This window comes from Harpia harpyja, chromosome 20 (genome assembly GCF_026419915.1).
Source record: "Harpia harpyja isolate bHarHar1 chromosome 20, bHarHar1 primary haplotype, whole genome shotgun sequence".
Taxonomy (NCBI): Eukaryota; Metazoa; Chordata; class Aves; order Accipitriformes; family Accipitridae; genus Harpia; species Harpia harpyja.
This window is the reverse complement of record NC_068959.1, coordinates 5,636,731-5,654,491: the sequence shown is the minus strand read 5'-3', so window position 1 is coordinate 5,654,491 and position 17,761 is coordinate 5,636,731. Positions and strand designations below refer to the sequence as shown.

The 17,761-nt window shown below is 42.5% G+C and overlaps 2 protein-coding genes across 9 annotated transcripts in view; one reads left to right on the top strand and one right to left on the bottom strand.

Annotated features, from left to right (window-relative positions):
* Positions 1-7,463, top strand: part of COL23A1 (collagen type XXIII alpha 1 chain) — a 192,466-nt gene extending 185,003 nt beyond the window's left edge. The window contains exons 22-29 of the mRNA XM_052771921.1: positions 168-209; positions 1,078-1,104; positions 1,527-1,598; positions 1,690-1,743; positions 2,012-2,038; positions 2,549-2,602; positions 3,282-3,368; positions 7,382-7,463. Coding sequence (XP_052627881.1) covers positions 168-209; positions 1,078-1,104; positions 1,527-1,598; positions 1,690-1,743; positions 2,012-2,038; positions 2,549-2,602; positions 3,282-3,368; positions 7,382-7,429 — 411 coding nt within the window. The 3' untranslated portion in view covers positions 7,430-7,463. The remainder of the gene's footprint in view (positions 1-167; positions 210-1,077; positions 1,105-1,526; positions 1,599-1,689; positions 1,744-2,011; positions 2,039-2,548; positions 2,603-3,281; positions 3,369-7,381) is intronic.
* The window catches only part of HNRNPAB (heterogeneous nuclear ribonucleoprotein A/B), a 31,315-nt gene continuing 19,887 nt past the window's right edge, over positions 6,334-17,761 (bottom strand). For 2 of the 8 annotated variants that reach the window (XR_008232716.1, XR_008232717.1), the window contains 2 exons: positions 11,837-11,911; positions 10,524-11,232 (listed from right to left, as the gene is read on the bottom strand). The gene's annotated coding sequence lies outside the window, so the exon portion shown is untranslated. Of the gene's footprint in view, positions 6,937-10,523; positions 11,233-11,836; positions 11,912-17,761 lie in introns of those variants that run through there. The other 6 variants (XM_052771927.1, XM_052771934.1, XM_052771926.1 and 3 more) reach the window with 3 other exon arrangements.

The window sequence follows — 17,761 nt, the reverse complement described above, 5'->3', positions numbered from 1 at the left end:
TGCTTATAAGTCCTACAAGCAGCTCTTTGATTAGCAGATATTTTGATTAAAGCCATTAAATCAGAGAGTATTAAATCATGATTCTGGGCCATGTGAGGTTTCCATTCCCAAACTGTCTTCTCTCTGTGCCCAGCCCCGTTAACACGCCGTTTAATTCCCTTCTGCAGATCATACCTGAGCCTGGACCCCCTGGATTACCTGGCCCTATGGTAGGACTCTGGAAAGAGGCTCTTTGAGCATTGCTGCAGATTTGTTATTGCATGTGATTAGCTGAGGACAAGGGTGGCTTGCTCTGTTTAATCGTTGTGGGCTGCTGTGAATCCAGGAAAAAAACAAGGGAAGAGCTACAGCACTGGGTGCTCTTGTTGGAGAGATGGAAGCACCTGATTTAGGAGAGTACGTCAGCATTTGTGGCATATTTTGCAAATAACCGAGCTGTTCCTTGGGATGGGGAAAAGATAAAACCTTGTGGGATGGGAAAACCTGTTCCCCACCACAATGGTGTCTGTATTCCCGTAAATTTGCCATAGCTTTTTGGCATCAACTGCAGTGGGAGAGGATGCGGGTGGTGATGAACACGCAGAGCGTTTTTGATGCAGATGTCTAAGGTGTTGGGTACCTACGATGCTCCAAAAGGCTGAGGAGCCGTCAAGTGCATCAGGAAGGTCAGGATGCCTCTGCTGTGTCCAAGACGCACCTTGAGAGACGCACTTCAAAACCAGGCAGCTTTCCAGGTGGCATTCGTAACCCGGGAGGTGTCCGAGCTCAGAGGGCCGTGGTGGCAGCGTGCCGCCCTCCGGAGCTTGCTGTCACTTGCTTCAGCAAAGCTCTTGCAGCGCTCGCTCCCCAAAGCTCATGTTGCAGAGCTGTATTGTTGCCTGTTACGCAAAGCGGTCCCTTTCAGTTCCCCTTCCCTCTGACTTGACATCGGAGAACCAAATAAACTGCCACCTGTCTTGAAAAGAAATATTTGGCCATTGTCAGCCCATAATTTGAGCAAGAAGTGGTTTGGGAAGCGAACTTTGGGGTTTGTTTTTTAAAATCTGGTTTTCAAATGCACCATTGTCTTTCCCACAGGGTCCTCCAGGAATCCAGGGGCCTAAAGTAAGTCAATACATTAAATGTCACCCACTGTTTCCAGGCTGCCAGTGCATTATTTACAGGCTCACAAAGGCCTGTCAGCTCTGGGGACTGATTTTTTTGTCAGTTTGACAACACATCCCTGGGTTGTGCTGTGCAGCAGTTGGCGTTTTGGAAAACAAGCCATTTTTCCTTCCAAACACATTTACAATCTTAAATCCTCCTCCGGCACGGAGTCCTGAGGGCCAGCGGCACATGTGAGTTAGTGTTTCCAAACCCACAGGCTTAAACCTGTATTTTCCACTATTTTCTTATATGAGCCAGTCAAGAGGAAAATGTTAACAGCAGCACAGGTATAAGCATCTCAGGAGGTGGTGGATGCACAGGGTGGCTGTCCTGGGCAGAGCTGCCAGGTCTTCTTGGTTGATGCCATTTCATTTATGCAGGGCTTGGACGGGGCAAAGGGAGAAAAAGGTGACAGCGGTGAGAAGGGGGACCACGGTGACGCTGGACCCGCTGTGAGTCATTTTCCCGTATCTTATTTCTGGCCATCAACAGAAACCTGCCTTACAGCAACTATCCCAATGCCTTGTTCCTGTTTTCTTTAAGGGTCTCCCGGGTGCTCCAGGGCTCATCGGTTTACCCGGTACCAAAGGAGAGAAGGTAATTATCGGTGTGGGAAAGGAGTGGTGAAGTTGTGGTGTAATCCTAAAATAGGGGCTGTAAAATCCTGCCACGGTGGGTCCAGCCAGAACTGCAGAGCTGGGCTTACCGGCGCTATCCTGATGCGTGGCGAGGAGCTCCCCTCGAACCCCCGGGGCTGTTGGGTGAACCCGTGCTGTCACTACAGTATTTCGCCAACTGGATATAAGTTTGCCTGCAACGCCAAACTCGATACGGCATGTCTTAATTTTTATTTTTACAACTGCAGGGAAAGCCAGGGGAGCCGGGATTGGATGTGAGTATGGAAAACATGAATTGTGATATATAGAAACATGAACAACATGCACGTAAAGGCCATCAAATTGCTTGAGGTTGTTGGAAAAATGTGTAGCTAACACTGTATATGCTACTCTGCCTTAAACATGGTGCCTGTGGAATGATGTCTGTAGGAAAGGGCTTAATTCAGGCCAGCTGCCAGACTACTTCCACTGCACAGCAGTAACTGCTCAGCTAAAGATGTCACAGGGGTTTCCCTTTCCAATTGAAAATATTTGTATTGGATTCAGTGAAATGAAAATCTCTAATAGCTGTAATGTTAGTGGGGTATGGTAAAGCACTAGCTTTCCCAAGAAATTGCTGGCATACCAAGTCAACAGGAAGAAAATGTCGTATTTGTCACCATGGGAGGATGGGTTCATTGCTGGGGATTGCTTATGTTGAACTGAGATGCCAGGATGCTCGCACACTAAACTTAGAAACCTTTTTTTTTTTTTTCTTTAACCCCACCTAAAAATTGTTGTGATAGGGTTTCCCAGGTCTCAGAGGAGAGAAAGGAGAGAGAAGTGAAAGAGGCGAGAAGGTGAGTGGGTTATGGCTGTAGAGATGCTCGGGGGGGGCAGGACTGGCCGCTCTTTTTGGCAGGCAGCGATGCTTGCCCTGGGTGCTGGTTCCTTCTTCAGCCTGGCAGTGTTTCTCAGGTTGCTGCTGTAAGGCCTTTTCTGTGGCACAAGTATCTACGTGGTCCCAGTGTAGGGCAGGACTTGCAGTTAATTTCTACCCACTTGGAAGTGCTTTCTGCAAGCCTATCTCCCCCCAGCACAACCACTGCAGCGAAATGGAGCAGCCTGACAGCTCCAAGTTGCAAAGAATTGCTAATTTTGGTTTATAGACCTTGAAAATGGATCCAAGTCAAAGGTTTTGTTACAGGGATCCTTAAATAAAGGGGTGCCCAGCCGGAGGCAGGAGCCCAGCTGAGCGCAGGGCAGCGGCTGGAAGCTGGGGTTCCCACTTACTGTCAGACACCAGCCTGGTTTCTAGCAGAAACTGGTCATTTAGTCATTCTGTTATAAAATTATCTATTAAAATATCTCCACCCAGCTTTAACTGAAGATTTTTGCAGTGATTTAATTAGTCAGTTGAGGCTACAGTAGTGCAAACGTCCCTACTCTGGCTGAGGTGTGGGACTCTGCAAGTGCTGTGCGACTTAAAGCCAAGGTGTTTCCTCTCCTGATCCTGATATTTTCCTGTTGTGCCAACAGGGTGAGCGAGGAATACCGGGGAGAAAAGGAGCCAAAGGGCAGAAAGGGGAACCAGGCCCTCCCGGACTGGATCAGCCTTGTCCTGTGGTATGTCTTTTATTTCACTCATGCTAAGCACGCGTTGCCGGGACTGAAAAGGAGACGCAGCTTTGCAGCCAGGGAAAGAGAGGGAGGATTTGGTAGTTCTTTATTTTGCAGTAAATCAGAGCAGATGGTTATTGTTTTCTCACTTTTCTTAATGGTTTGTTTTATCTGCACTGCTGGAAGTTCACTGCTCGCTGTAAGGGCTCCTCACTGGCCAGATGGGAGCAAGCCACAGCAGTAAAAATAAAGAATCTTTGTGTAAAGACCTTCTTATTGTAGTCAGGAACAATGGGCTTCAGTAACACTCTTCAGGAGATAGCGTGCCCTGGTGAAGCTGCTGGCCTGGCTTTTGAGTATATTTGAAATCGGGGAGTAACTCAGTGCAGTGGATGGGAATCAGTTGGAAAACAAGGTCAGCTCCATCCCTTCATCTCCGCAAACCGAGCAGGGGATGAGCCCAGCTTGCTCTCCCCTGCGTGGAGAAGCGGGTGGGAGTTGCTAGCATCTTAGTACTGCCAAAGGTAAGTGAAGTATGAGCTGGAGCTCTCCAGGCTGCCAAGAAGTGCCCCTGGGAGAAGAGACCTCCCCGTGTTTCTCTGCCTGAGACAGCAGCTCACAGCTCAGATCTCTCCCTTCTCGGACACATCCCGGGCCACTGCCGTGCAGCACGTACACAAAGAGCCTTTCCAGGAAACCTCCTGGGTGTTTGAGCCTGAGGAAGGTGGATCTCCCAAGTCCACTTCCAGAACATCTCATTCCTTTGATAGGGCCCAGGAAAAAAAAAAAAAAACTATACTCGTTTATAAGCAGTTACTTGGTCTGGTAACATTTACCTCCTTTTCATTACTATTTTTCATATGAAGACTAAAACCAGAGATCCCTTCCCTGAAATGCTTTGAGGCTGCAGGATGAAAGAGTGATTCATATCAACTATTGAAATAAAACTACTGAAATGTAGCTGTTAGCCCCTAGTTCAGCTGCACCTACCTAGTAGTGCCAGGTAGCTGCTCCAACATGCTCCAACAAACCCATTTCTTTTCTAAATGTGTGACTTTTTCTTGCCCCATCAGCACAGCTATGGCAATCAAAGCTGTTCTGTGGCTCCACTATACCAGCAAAAAGCTCCTTCAGTCAAGACGCTTTATTGTGCTTGGAGATTGAACGTGAACTACAATTAATTTTTTCATTTGTGATGATCATCTTTCCTCCCTTGACATGCTGCATGATTTAACCCTCATCTTTTTCAACAGGCTGTTACAAACGTGAATCTCTGGTTTGTGTATAAAGATCTTTCCCAGATGACAGACTATGTGTCTGTGAATTCCCTACCATAAAACCACTCTGCTGACTTGCTGTGTCATCAGAAATGGAGGCGTAAAGTTCTAGACCTGTCCTCCTCTGCTGAAACATTGCGTGTCTGTTTGAGTAACTCCCGTGTCCTTTACCATTCTCAACAAGCAGTTATTTTTTCAAACAGGGAGATCATAGCATTGCAGGCAGCAAAAGGGACCCAGGTTTCCCCGGCCTGGACGGGGTGAGCGTGCCCTGCCCTTTGGTACAGTACCTGCTCTCTTTCTTTCTTGCATGGCTTGTGTGTGTTTCTGCTGCGGCCAAGCCCTGTCCCGAGGAGCGAAAACCTCCGGGGAGAAGAAGGACACAAGGCAGCAGAGCTGGACAAGATGTTTCACTTTGGCATTTGGGGAAGGATGCCAATGTGTTGTGCCTTCTCCCTCCCAGTTAAAATGACTTTTGGTGAGGAGCGCAAGCAATGGCAGATCACGTAGGGGATGCTTGCCCCTTTATGATAACAGACGCTAAAAATTAGTTCTGGTTTCTCTCAGCACCTATGGCCAAGTTTGGTTCCCCTCGTGCCTGTGCTGCTGCAGCCCTGTGAGTCCGATTCCCAGCTGGGTTTTGAAAAGTTTCCTCAAGTGACCGGCCAGTTCTGTGGCACGGGGGTCACTGGCACTCTGGGCATTAGAACGGCATTTGCTGTGTCAGCACGTAGCTCCGCCCTGCAGAGCTCAGGTTGAAGTCCAACGGTTATGCAGGAAGGTTTGTGCTCTGCTCCCTGAAAGGGCTCTGCACGACTAGCTAAAAGAGGTTATTGTTTTATTTTCATTTTTTTTTAACTATAGAAAATGCTGCATGTTCGATGATTTGCGGTTGTCTTCGGAGAAACAAAAGGGCAGTAAGCTGTCTCTCTTTCAAAAAGTTAAATTACTTTCATATGTGTCAAAGAAACCAATTACTAGCAGCAGGCCCGCTTCAACTCTACATATTTACTCTCTGGAGATGTTATATTTACCAACTATCTCCCATCTTAACTATATAGAAAACACAAGACCTGTCTGTATTGAAGGCAATGTAAACTGCAATAGGCAATTTCTCCAATACCTAACTACTACACGACTAGTTAGTAAAGCACTTGCACATCTTCCCGCTTACGTATGTGAGGGTTAGTTACACGTTGGCTGGGATTGTTGTCTTTGTTCTCCACCCCGCCGTGCGGTGGAGGCTTGTTGGGTTCTCGGCAATGGCTTTCAGTCCAGGAGCACGAGCGTGAGCCTTATGCGCAGGTTGCAAAGTTCTTTTTAAGTTGACAAGTCATTTTTTAATCACTCGAGTGAAACACGGTAGAAAGGTGTGCAGTTTTAGGATGGCCAAAATAAGTATTTTGAGTGCACAGGAAGAAGAAAAAGCCCAGGGCAGAAATCAACCCCGTGATGGTCAGTGTTAGGATGCGCTTTAACAGCAGGTCAGGATGTTTCTAGGTCTAACAACTGCTCTGTGCCTTGTCCCCTTTACCCTTCACCCCCAGACAACTCTGGTAAATGTACAAGTTGCACTTTTTTTATGAATAGTCATGGACCAAAATATTGACTGGTGTCGGCAGAAAAATGTGTATGTTTTCTAACTAATGTTATAGGAAAGCACGTGAAAATAACTTGACCTGTTACACTAGGAGTAGCTGGAGAGGGTAACCTTACTTCACTGCATCTGTTTTATTGGGCATAGGCTATTTTACATATAAAATCAATACAGAATACAAAAAATGTGATGACTGACATTTACAGTAAAAAAATGTAAAAATGCATTTTGACCTATATTTGCACTAGCAGTTATCTCCGCTGCGTACACATCCTCGTGGCTTCCCACCCCTAGTTAATGTGGAGGTGGCTCTGAGGGAAGGATCAGTGCATGTGTGCTCTCTGTAGCTCTACATGCAGAAATTCATGCAATCAGAGATCCAAGAGCCTTAAAAAAATCCAGCATCAGAAAAGGCAGCTGAAGTCAGCTATTTCTTCTAAAGTATCTTGAAAGAGTTGGTCACATATAGTCCATTCCTCTTCTAAGGGGCTCCTTCCTTTTCAGTGTTTTCCTCCTGGTAAGTAAGCTCTTCTGGCTTTCTGATTTCTGTACGTTTCTTGCATCTCCATCAGAAAAAGACAAATATTTTCACTCCCTTTGCATAGTCCACAACTCATCCTATTTCAATCAGTTCAGCAAATCAAGATTTCTAAAGAAACTAAGTACTGCAGGATCGAATTTAACACAATTACGATATCATCTGGGAAAAAAAAAAAATTACATCACCGCCCCCAAACTGAAAAGCGCATACTAACAAAAAAATACATTTTCACATCATGCTTTCCATATATATGTCAGATTGCAAAACCCACTACCTTATAAAGCAGATTATGAAGTTAATTGACTGTTGTTCCAAATTTTTGTATTTGTTCACATTTTCTTTTTTGTTCAAAGGAGAAAGAAAGTGTAGACTTATTTTATTTTTCTTTTTACCCTGGGGTGTGTTCAATTTTGTGTTGTGCGTGACACATGGATTACATTGCCTGCATATTTATTTTTGTGCATATAACAGTAAATGGGTCTTGCATGGTAATTAAAGGTGCTGCTAAACCTTTCATCGTTGTGAAGATTGAGCTTCAGGTTTTTGGGGTCTGACACTTAAGTCACTGTCAACAGAAATTAAATCTGTAAATTCAATTTTGCAGGGACCAGACGGACTGCCAGTAGCAGGATGTTGGCATAAGGTACAGTAATAATAATAATTGTACATCCTTGAGCAGGTCCTGAGTAATGTTGTTTGCTGCATGGTGATTGTTTGCACTGCTGCACATCCTTTAAGCAACAGGCACACATAATGTCATGCCTTGGGAGAGCAGCATTCCACCTAGCTTCATGTCTTGTTCCCCACAGCTGTAGACTGGTGCTAGGAACGCCGATCCAAAAACTGGCTAAGCATGAAAAATCACTCTCGTTAATATTGTCAGTAGCAACGCCTTTTTTCAGGCTCGCTCAGGCTAGGCTTTTATTATGCCCTAGGCAGTTTAAGAACCACTCGTGCAAAGACTGCACCACCTGCAAAATGCGCTCGTGTGGCTCAGCCCATACGCTCTAGCTGAGACTTTTACAGTGGGTTACCTCTTGTCACAGAGTTCCAAAACATTTATTTCCAAAGAAAGACTTTTCTGCCATTGTAATTATAATCCACAACCACTATGCTGCTTCAGTGCGCAAATCAGTAGATCTGGGTGCAGGTGGTCAGGTAATTCCTACAGTCTCACGCGCCCAGAACGGCCAGGCTAAGTGCTAAAGGCAGCCCGGGAGAATGAGGAGAGACGTGTTCCCCCGTAAGATGAGGATTTGATCCAGACTTGGAGGAGGATGCTGTAACCTCATTCTCCGACAAGGGTATGACACTGAAGCCGAGTGGAATTACTAACCCAGCTTCAAACATGTGGTGTGTGGACACAGTTCAAGTTAGTAGCAAGCATGTTACTAACTAGTTGCAAACCCTCGGTTAGAACGTGAGCACGCCCTTAGCATATAAAAGTTTTTAAATCTGTGGTAAGCCGTTTGGATGTACTGTTAACATTAAAAGAAATCTGAAGGCCAATCCTTATGATGTTAACAATAAGATAAGTAAGTGTAATGAATGGAGCATTTCTCTTTGATTAAAATGTTTGTCTGTGTGTTCTTTTTCAGTGATCTCTAAGCATGAAGCACAATATGTAAATAATGTGATATATTTTGATCTTTTTAATTTTTGTATAAAAAAAGGAAAAAAAAAAACTTTCAACAGTAATATATTGACCTTTTTTTATACTGGATTCTGTCATTTATGGACTTTGAAAATACTGTAAAGCTCCCAAACCCGTAAGATACGCATGATAACATCAGGATTTGATAAAGGTACCAATGACAGTAGCTGGGAATGAACAGTATTCACTGCTAATGTTGCTGCGTGAACTAACAGTACTGAGACAGCGTGTTGCCTAGTGTGCCTTATCACATGAAGGAAGGAGAAATCCCTGTCCTAACTTGGCTCTCAACTCTGTATTTGCCTTGCACATGCACGTTAAAAGGGTGAAAAAAACTGGCTGAAAACAAAGAAGAAAAAAAGGATGCAGCCCTAGAAATGAAAGAAGCTGCTGTATACCATCTGGTCAAACAAGAGAAGGACTTTCCACTTGCAGAGGAAACAAAGCCAAGCTCCGCTCATTGCTACCTGCTGTTGATATGATGGAAATAGCAATTCTTTGGCTAAACAGAACAACCTTGACTACCTGTGGTTATTTCCACTACTATCAAGAAAAGCTTTTTTTTCTCAAGAGGAAGCACCTCTGGGTCCTGTTCTGGGGTCTGTGGCTGAAGATGTGCAAGCGCTTTATTACTGTGGAATCCAAATTCCCCAAGAAACCTCCACTGCAGAATTTCAAAACACAAAAACCGAGTAATACTTTCAGTGTAGAGAGTTGCAGGACAGGGAGGGCTCTGCTGAAGTATTTTCTGAAACAACAGAGCGCATAATGTTGCTGTTGGGCTTCCCAAAACTTGGGAGTTTGGAGTATTTAATTGTCTTGGTTTGTGGGGTTCACTTGCATTTGATTTTTCTTGGTTTATGTGGTTTTAATTGTAAACTCTGTAACTCTGCACACCCCTCTTGTCCTCTTTCTTCTCTCCCCTTTTTCGCTCTTTCTTTAAATTATCTCATCTCAGGCACATCCCATGCAGAGCAGGGTAATGAATAAAAGGAGGATTATGATTTTGGTATCTTCATATGGCATTAAATGAGATCAATTAAAAAATTGCCACCTATTATGCTGTTCACATTTTCAAAGATGTTCGAAAAAACAGAGACTGTGCAGTAAAGAGCCATAAAAAATTATTTCAGGGAGGAAGAAAATGGCTTACAGCCAAGTCTGTTCAGCTTACAATGAAGATCAAGAGGCAATTGGATTCCTTTCCAGGGAGGAGATACTTTATATTAACAAGTTGTTAAACTGAACAGAGAAAGATGTACAAATATCTGTCCAATGGGTAGAAGCTGAAGCTACACAAAATCAAATAAAGCAAGCCATGGATTTTTAAAGGTGATACTGGTTAATCCTAACCAGACCAGTGATGTAATCCCCATCACTTTAATGCCTTTTTGATTTAGATCATTTCTGGAGGGAAATACTTTAGCCCAATGCAAGTTGCTAGGCTCTTTGTAAGAGTCTTAGGTGAAATTAAGAGCCTGACCACGATATCAAACCAGATGATATTGGGGCCCTTTGTGGCCTTGATCTTAGAGAATACAGAAGGGAGTCATTTTTTGCGCACCGAGTAGTTCCAAACCCTCTATTAGATCCTTGTTCCACTGCATGTCTTAAGGCAGCTACTGCCAGAGAGGACTTGAGAGAGGGATGCGACCATCCAGGGGCAATCTGCCCTGTACAGGCTGACCTAGCACGAAGGTAGCTCTTGCTCCGATATTCTGAAGAACAGTAGGAACATGCTCAGTGCTCCACGCAGGCAGGGTGATGACTGACTGATGTCTGTGAGTTCTTATCTGTGACTGGGTCCTAGGCGTCCTTGAGCTGACCCTTTTAGTCAGCTGGGAGCATTTGTTATCTGCTGGCAAATGCTGCAACAGCCATCTAGCTTGGTAGACGTGGACACAAAAGACTTATGGCTGTAGGCAGTGAACTTTTGTTACCTGTCTTTGTTAGCTGCTTAGGGTCTACACCTACACATTGTTTGCTTTGTGGCTATACTTTGCATCTTTACCAGTTACTGACCGTTTTCTTGGTCACCATGTAGATTAAATCCATGTAAATTCAGATCAACTAACAAATCAACAAACAAGAATTATTTAACTCAAAACAGCAATGAAAATGCATTTTATTTACTTCCATTTCATGTTGTTAGCTATCACTTTTGGTGTAGGGGTTTTTAAAGGCGTAAGGAGCAGTTGAACAAGCTCCCACTGGCTTTTAGTGCTTTTGAAAAACCCCTTTACTGTCCCAAATTAAAGCTAAAAATCTTCTTCTGTGGAAGGTTGAAGGCAAATCTCTCATTGATGTCACCGGGAAGAAGATCTGTATTTGTTCCCTTAATGTACAGTTGCTCTTCCCATCTCCCCCAGTCATCTCCAAACTAAAAGCAATTCACTACTCCAAACCACGCTGTGGGCTTCTACACTCAAATTCCTGCACGTGTCCTGTTCATGGAACCTCTATCGATATCAATGAGAGTTCAGTCCCCAGAATGACTGCAGAAAGCACAAGAATCTGGAAGGGTCCACAAACAATCTACAATGCAGATAGAAAAGTCTTGTTTTACATACGCTGGCAAAAACTAAACAGCTTTCTATCTAGCTCCTACTTGAAGAAGTTTGATATCACTGAAGCTACAAGACAAGCTAACCTCCAAAGCTTATGAAATTATATTAAAATTTATATTTTCTCTGAGGAAATACCCCGAAGTCCTATTATCTTCAGGTAAACAAGTCAGTATTCCGTCTTCAACTTGTGGAATATCCAGTGCTTGTAGGCATCAACTGTGACCACTGCCAGGCCTGCAAAACATTGATACAGAATACCAGAATAGTGCTTTACCTATTGCTCTAATCGCTCTGCATGGCAGCCGTCCCCCTCCCAACACAGAGCCTCTGCTGCCACAGAACCCAAGACATTTGTTCGTAACGGAGGAAGAGAGCCCATTTTGAATCGACTAAACCTCTAAACCGGGATTTTTCTTCCCCGTCCCCGAGGCACAGCCTGACCACTCACGGCGCTTCCATGCCAGTCGAGGAGGAAGGCTAGAATTATCTTCCAAGCACAGGACTGCGGCTGGTATCCATACCCACCAGCGCTACCACCTCAGCTGCCAGACCTTTTAGTGATCATCTTTGAAAATTCCCAGGTAAATGCCCTCTCTGCATTGGTTTATTCTGCACCCCAAATATGGTGAGTCCAGCATGTACAAAGGAGATCCAGCTATGCACCTGCAGCAAGCCTGGTACGTTCGGGACGTCTGACTTACTGCACGTGTACAGATCTGCAGCCTGTGTGCAGCAGCTTCTCTGGACTTCTGCCGCTGTCATTCCCATTAGAAATGCCAGCAGGTACGGATCCTGCTGCGTACAGCGCCTAGTGCCACTTCAGCTACGAGGAACTAACCGGTAGATGTCCGAGGATCTGCTGGTGGTACGTCTACTCTACCAACTCCTTCTGTTGCCAAAGCTCAGCTGAGACCTGTGGAAAGCAGAGCTCCCGGGAACAGAGCGAGGCACAGATCCACGGGCGAGGCTGCGGCTGGGATCTGCGCTTGAAGTCCGTCCCGATCCTCAGCTGAGATCGGTGCATTTGGCCTTTATATTCTGAACTCAGTGTTCCTTGTCGATCGTATCACGTGGATCGACAGACTGTGTTAGAGGAACTGCTGATTTTTGTATCGATTGCTCAGAGTCTAAGAGGAAATCTGTTTAGACTTCCATGTGCTTTCCACACACACATATTTAGAAGAGTAGGTTGTTAAATGATAAATTGTTTCAGAGCAGTCATGATCTTATTGGGAAGAGTTAAAAAAAGATGTGCTTTGCTCAGCAAATTCGTGCCAGATCGGCTGAGTATTTTTTCCTTCCATATGAAAACGTTTATGTGGGTCTTTTTGAATACTTTGAATTTGCAAATAGCTCACGAAGATAAATTTTACTTTTAGGTAGTACTGGCAGTCTTGCTCAAAACTCAGTAATTATCTCAGCCTCTCACAAAGCGTAGTGCATTTTTCCCCCAGGAAACCTCTCTCTTTTTTTTTCCTCTGGTTTGAGAGAATCCAAGATTGTTTTACAGGAATTCAGAAATGCAGCTAAATGTTACCACTAGATGTCAGTAGCAATAAAGATGATTGACAGGGAGGCTGCTAATGCTTATAAAATGTAGGTCAGTCTGAGACTGAGCAATTGATTTATCTTGATCGCTAAAATATTATGTTAGCTTCATGGAGTCATCAATAGACATTTTGGATAACACAGTTAAGTTACTGATCTTGGGGGAATCTGAAGCCCAGCCAAACTTATGTTTTATCTTTGTTTTCTAGTTTACAAAACAAAATTTCTTAGTCTAATTTAACTGACCATGAAAGCATGGTGATTTCCATTATGTTAAGATAACCACAGCTGCCTGCTGCCCAGGAGCAGAGGACAAGTAGCTTTCTTTAAGGCTTGTTCTATTTAAAATTGTAGCTAATGACTGTCTTTCCAGTTACTACCAACATCCTCTCTCTAACATACTGTAGCCTAATCAATTCTGGGAGCAAAGTTCCCGAACTGAGTCCTAAGGGCACAAGAACTCACTTGAAACCCCTCCGAAGTTTTTCAGCCCCAAAGCTCTGCAGGCAGGGCTACCTTGCCACAAGTCGTGGCAAACGCGTTACGTGACCGACACTGGAGCTGCTGCTCGCTGCGGCGGTTGCATCGGTCCTGGCCCCTGGTGCCCCACGAGTGGTGATGCTGCACCCAACTGTAAGCACGGGGAGCGCTCCCTAAAGCTTCTGGTGGGAATGGATTTTTGGGGGGAGGAGGGAACATGGCCAAATAACCCCCATGTCTGTAACCGCAGTTCAGTGCTGAAAGCCTGCTGGTGGCTCGAGAGGCCCCTTGCTAGAGTATGAACCTGATGATTTGGCCTGTGCTCATGGGGGCAGGTGAGATTAATTAGTTTTGCAGCTGAATTGTGGGCTTGGCCAGTGAGTTCGGGAATAATTTCTCTGAGTTATGAAACCAGTGAAGAGAAAACCCACTCTGACTCCAAACTGAAACTGTTTCCAAGCCTTAATGCACTGGGATTTTAGGTTTTGGTTTTTCGGTTGGTTGTTTTTTTGGTTTTGGTTTTTTTTTTTAAATCAAGACATTGCCACATGCTTTGTTTTATTGTCATGGAGGGAGTCGCCTTTCTTGTAAACACTGCTTCTAACACTTGCTGTATATATAACGGTGATGAATTTATTTCCATATGGATTTTTCTCCTGTGTATTTAAAAATAAGAATGTTTCTTCTAACGATAAAAGACTTTCTGATGTGTTTTCTTTTTAGGAAACCAATAGATGAAAATATTTAGGTGAGCTTGTCTTCTGTAATTTCATAAATTCAGCATTTGAAATCCTTAAACAAACCATCAAAACATGTGTGAGGTTTCAGCAGTTCAAGACGTTCTATGCAATGATGAAAAGTAATCCATGGAGAATGACACAGGTCATTACCTGTGGTTTTAATATTGTTATAGTAACCCGCTACCCAGGAAGCATGTTTGTGATGACCAAGGCTTTCATGCCAGAAAGCCTGTGTTCTAGTTTGGCTGCTTTTTCCTCTTCCCCCTACATGCAAGCTCAGTGTCTCATTTCAGCTGCTGTAACTGAGCACAACTGTGTTGGCTGTAATAGTGCTGAACTAGATTACACCAGCAAAGATTTCAGTCTGCAGTATTTACTATCTCACCAGCCCACAGCTCAGCTGTGAATTTTATACGTAGCACATGGTTTTGCAGTCAGCCAAATACAGTGGACTCTTGGGCCAGAATGAAAGAACTCATCCATTTGTAATGCATAGCTTATTTAAAATATTAAGATGCCAGAAATTTCCAGCTTTATCGTAATGGTAAATAACCATCCTTGGTCAATATAACTGTGCCACCTTAGCCTGTAAATTTAGTGTGTGTTATAAAGGAGCATTACAGCTTAGGTTTCCTGGTCATTGAATACTGATTTAATGCTGCCCTCTAGAGGAGATCTTTTTTTAATAGAGAGGAACCAATTTTATGCTAGGACAAATTTTATGTCGTGACACTGTCCCTTAATTGACAGCAGACATAGGGATGGGCACACCTTTTGCATTGACTATATGGTTTGAATAGATATTTGTAAAGCAGAAGCGCATAGATAGAAACTTTCATCTTTTTTCCAAATCTGGTACTTTTTTCTTGGGAAATACCATCATATTCTCAGGTCTTCTGTCTTTTTTTTTTTAAGTCCCATTGTTGCCCAGACAATTTAAAGCATTATACAAATAAAATCTATTTGTAGTAGGTTACCCATCAAGTTTCCATTTTTAAATTCTAGAGAATGGAAGTTTTGAATTATTTTCTTTACAGACAACAGATTTATATTTAAGATACACAAAAATATTGGTAACAACAAATAATAAAAATGTAAAAATTTAAATGCCCCCAAACCACTTATCCTGGACAAATACTGCAGGTATCTGGCTGAATTCAGATCAGTGAGTTTTGTTCCAACTTGCACTAGCATAGCTAGGAGTGTCTTCAGTAGCTACCTGAGAGTGGAGTAAAACCTCAGTACTGCCTTATTTCATTTTAAGTTCCTAAGTTCCATCTGTTAAATATCTGCTGACATGCTTAGTAGCACCTCCAGCCTTCCAGCTGTTTAACCAGGAAGATTTTCATGTGGGAGGTGAAGTATTTGGATAGATTTCCAGAGGCCTAAGACACTTTAGCTTGCCAAACCAATCACTGTGGCATATACTGACATTAGCAACCTTACAGGACAGCATTTATGTAAGAATATTTCTGGGACCCTTTTGCAATAATGATTTTTTTTTTTTTTTAAAGGAAAAAGAAGGGGGTGGGGAGGAGGGGAAGAAAACACCTGGTCATTCTAGTTAGTCCAGTCTCACTGTCATTTACTGGAGTCACCTGCCTTTTAATTGTGTCCCTGGCACTGCAGTGAACCTGACCGTAATTAGTACAGTTTTAAATACTTCACAGCTCCACTTTGGGGAATCTATTGCAGACTGAAGCAAACCAGTGAGTAAAAAATCCATTTCCTAAACTTTGTTTTCCTTGGTTGATTATCATTTATGTTTGTAAGCTAAAAATTACTTCTAGTATTTTCACGTCCCCAGGTGAACTACTGCAACTTTTCCATATGCTTGTGTACCATCAGATGGCACAACAAAAGGGATGTCTAACTATTGTGTAATCTGCAGCTAAAGTAAGTGCCGAAAACCTGTCACTTAGAAATGAATGGAAGAAGGACTTAATAGATTGTATGACTCTATACTACTGTAGGGAGCCTGGGGGAAAACCACAGGAAAGCTGGGAAACATGAGCTTTCAATGCATAAGAAGTGGCATTATTGACAACAGAGTGGAATAAGAAATACATTATTAACATTTGCGGTTTTCCTATGTCTTAGGACAACAATCAACCCCTGTTCGCGAAGTTCTGGTAGAAGTTGCCTCATAGTTGCGCAGTTTCATGGAACAGTCAGCTCGCTTGTGTGTGTTTGTGGTTTCTTATATAATGTAGATATTAACGAACAGAACCTTAAAATGGAGATGTCCCAAGTATCTGTAAATGACACTAATACCACTTGCTGCTTTTTTATATGCTGTTGAACATTGCATTGTAGGCTTAACTTTGGAAAGTGCATTTTACGTGATGTTGTTAAGTATAGGTGGGTGCATATCAAACTTGCATTTCTGCAATTACATTAAAAAATTAGGACCTGGTTTTGCAAAGCAAAAGCACCCATGTTACCCACTGAATTTCCAAATTAAGCAGAAGAGGTAGTATATTGCTATCAGCTAGAATGAGAGTTGGAGTCCTGTTGCGTTTGCCGGTTAGTTTCACAGACGGAGTGCAGTTTTACAGAAAATTTCATAACGTAGCAACTTTTTGCGCTACTATTTGGGGTTCTTTTTTCTGGTATCTTAAAAATTAATAAAAAATATTCAACGTGATGAATGTTCAGCACAAAATACCAGTGTCAAAACTGAAAGCCACCTGCTCTGTTGCATTAAATTACTTTGGACAGAAATATTTTTAAACTGGCATGTACGCTAGCATTTCGGAAACCCCATAATTTGAGAAAATAACTATACCTGCTGGTATTCAAAATCTAAATGAAAATCACACTTATTTGTATACAGTTTAGAAAAATACATGCAATGTGTGCTTTATCTGTCCATATTTGTTTTGAAATTGTGCTGATGGGGCTTAATCCTCTACCATGTTATGCAAGTGTCCCTTATTTATGGGAGTGGTTGCATCACTCCAGTAAGGCTGCTCAGAGGAGAAAGGGCTATTCGCATGTGTGTGCAGCCTGGACACCTTGCAAAAACTAGTTTTGTTTTGAATTTATTTACATGGTATTCTATACAACGCTGACTAAATCTCTGTAAAATGTATCACCTTTAAAAAGAAATATATATATAGATATTAAAAATACAGAAAACGTACTTAACATCTCTATTTGCAAACTCTTTGTGATCTTTAATCATGTATGTGCCATGAAAAGTATTCTATTTACTCAGTTCTTGGGGGAACAATTACTTTAAAAATGAAGGCATTAATAACAGTATTTCTTAACCGTTGTTTTAATGTGTTAAAATGGTATTAATTAGTACTGCATCATGTATTTCTAGTTTAAAGCTGTAATGGACAGTACGTTAGCTTGAGACCTCCAAAAATATTTTTTCTCGTGCTTTCTGTAATAAAAGCAAAGACTAGATTTTAAAAAATGGTCTCTCTGTACAGATTGCTTTTACAACTGTGTGAATATGTATAATGAACTCTGCATTTTTAACCAAGAATAAACTTTCCAAACTGTAAATGTTCAGGTTGTTATTATAAATAGCTACTAAATATCTTAACCAGACAAGAGTTCAAATAAAGATTAACAGCCATTATTAACTTTTCCTGCCCTGTCTTTTGTTACTTAAAACCTGACTTCTGTGCAACAACTGAGTTTGATTTCCTAAGTTCAATCTAACTCTAAGTGCATAGCAATTTGGTTTTGGATTCTCCATATTACACAAAATTTAAATTGCTTCTCTGTTTATCAAATAACTGCAACTAGAGATAATTATTGATGGCTATAGCCAGTCGGCAACAAAGTCTGCCAAGTGTGTAGTTTTAAAAGGGTCTGCTCCATTTTCTAGAGTCTTCTTAACAGATGTTGTCAGTTTAAAACAAAAGACTGTGAAGATGTACTTGGAAGGAAGAAAAATCTACCATCTTTTAGAATGAAGCTTGGTAAGTTTATGAACTTATCAGTTACAGTATACAACACCCGCAGTGGCAGAGGAC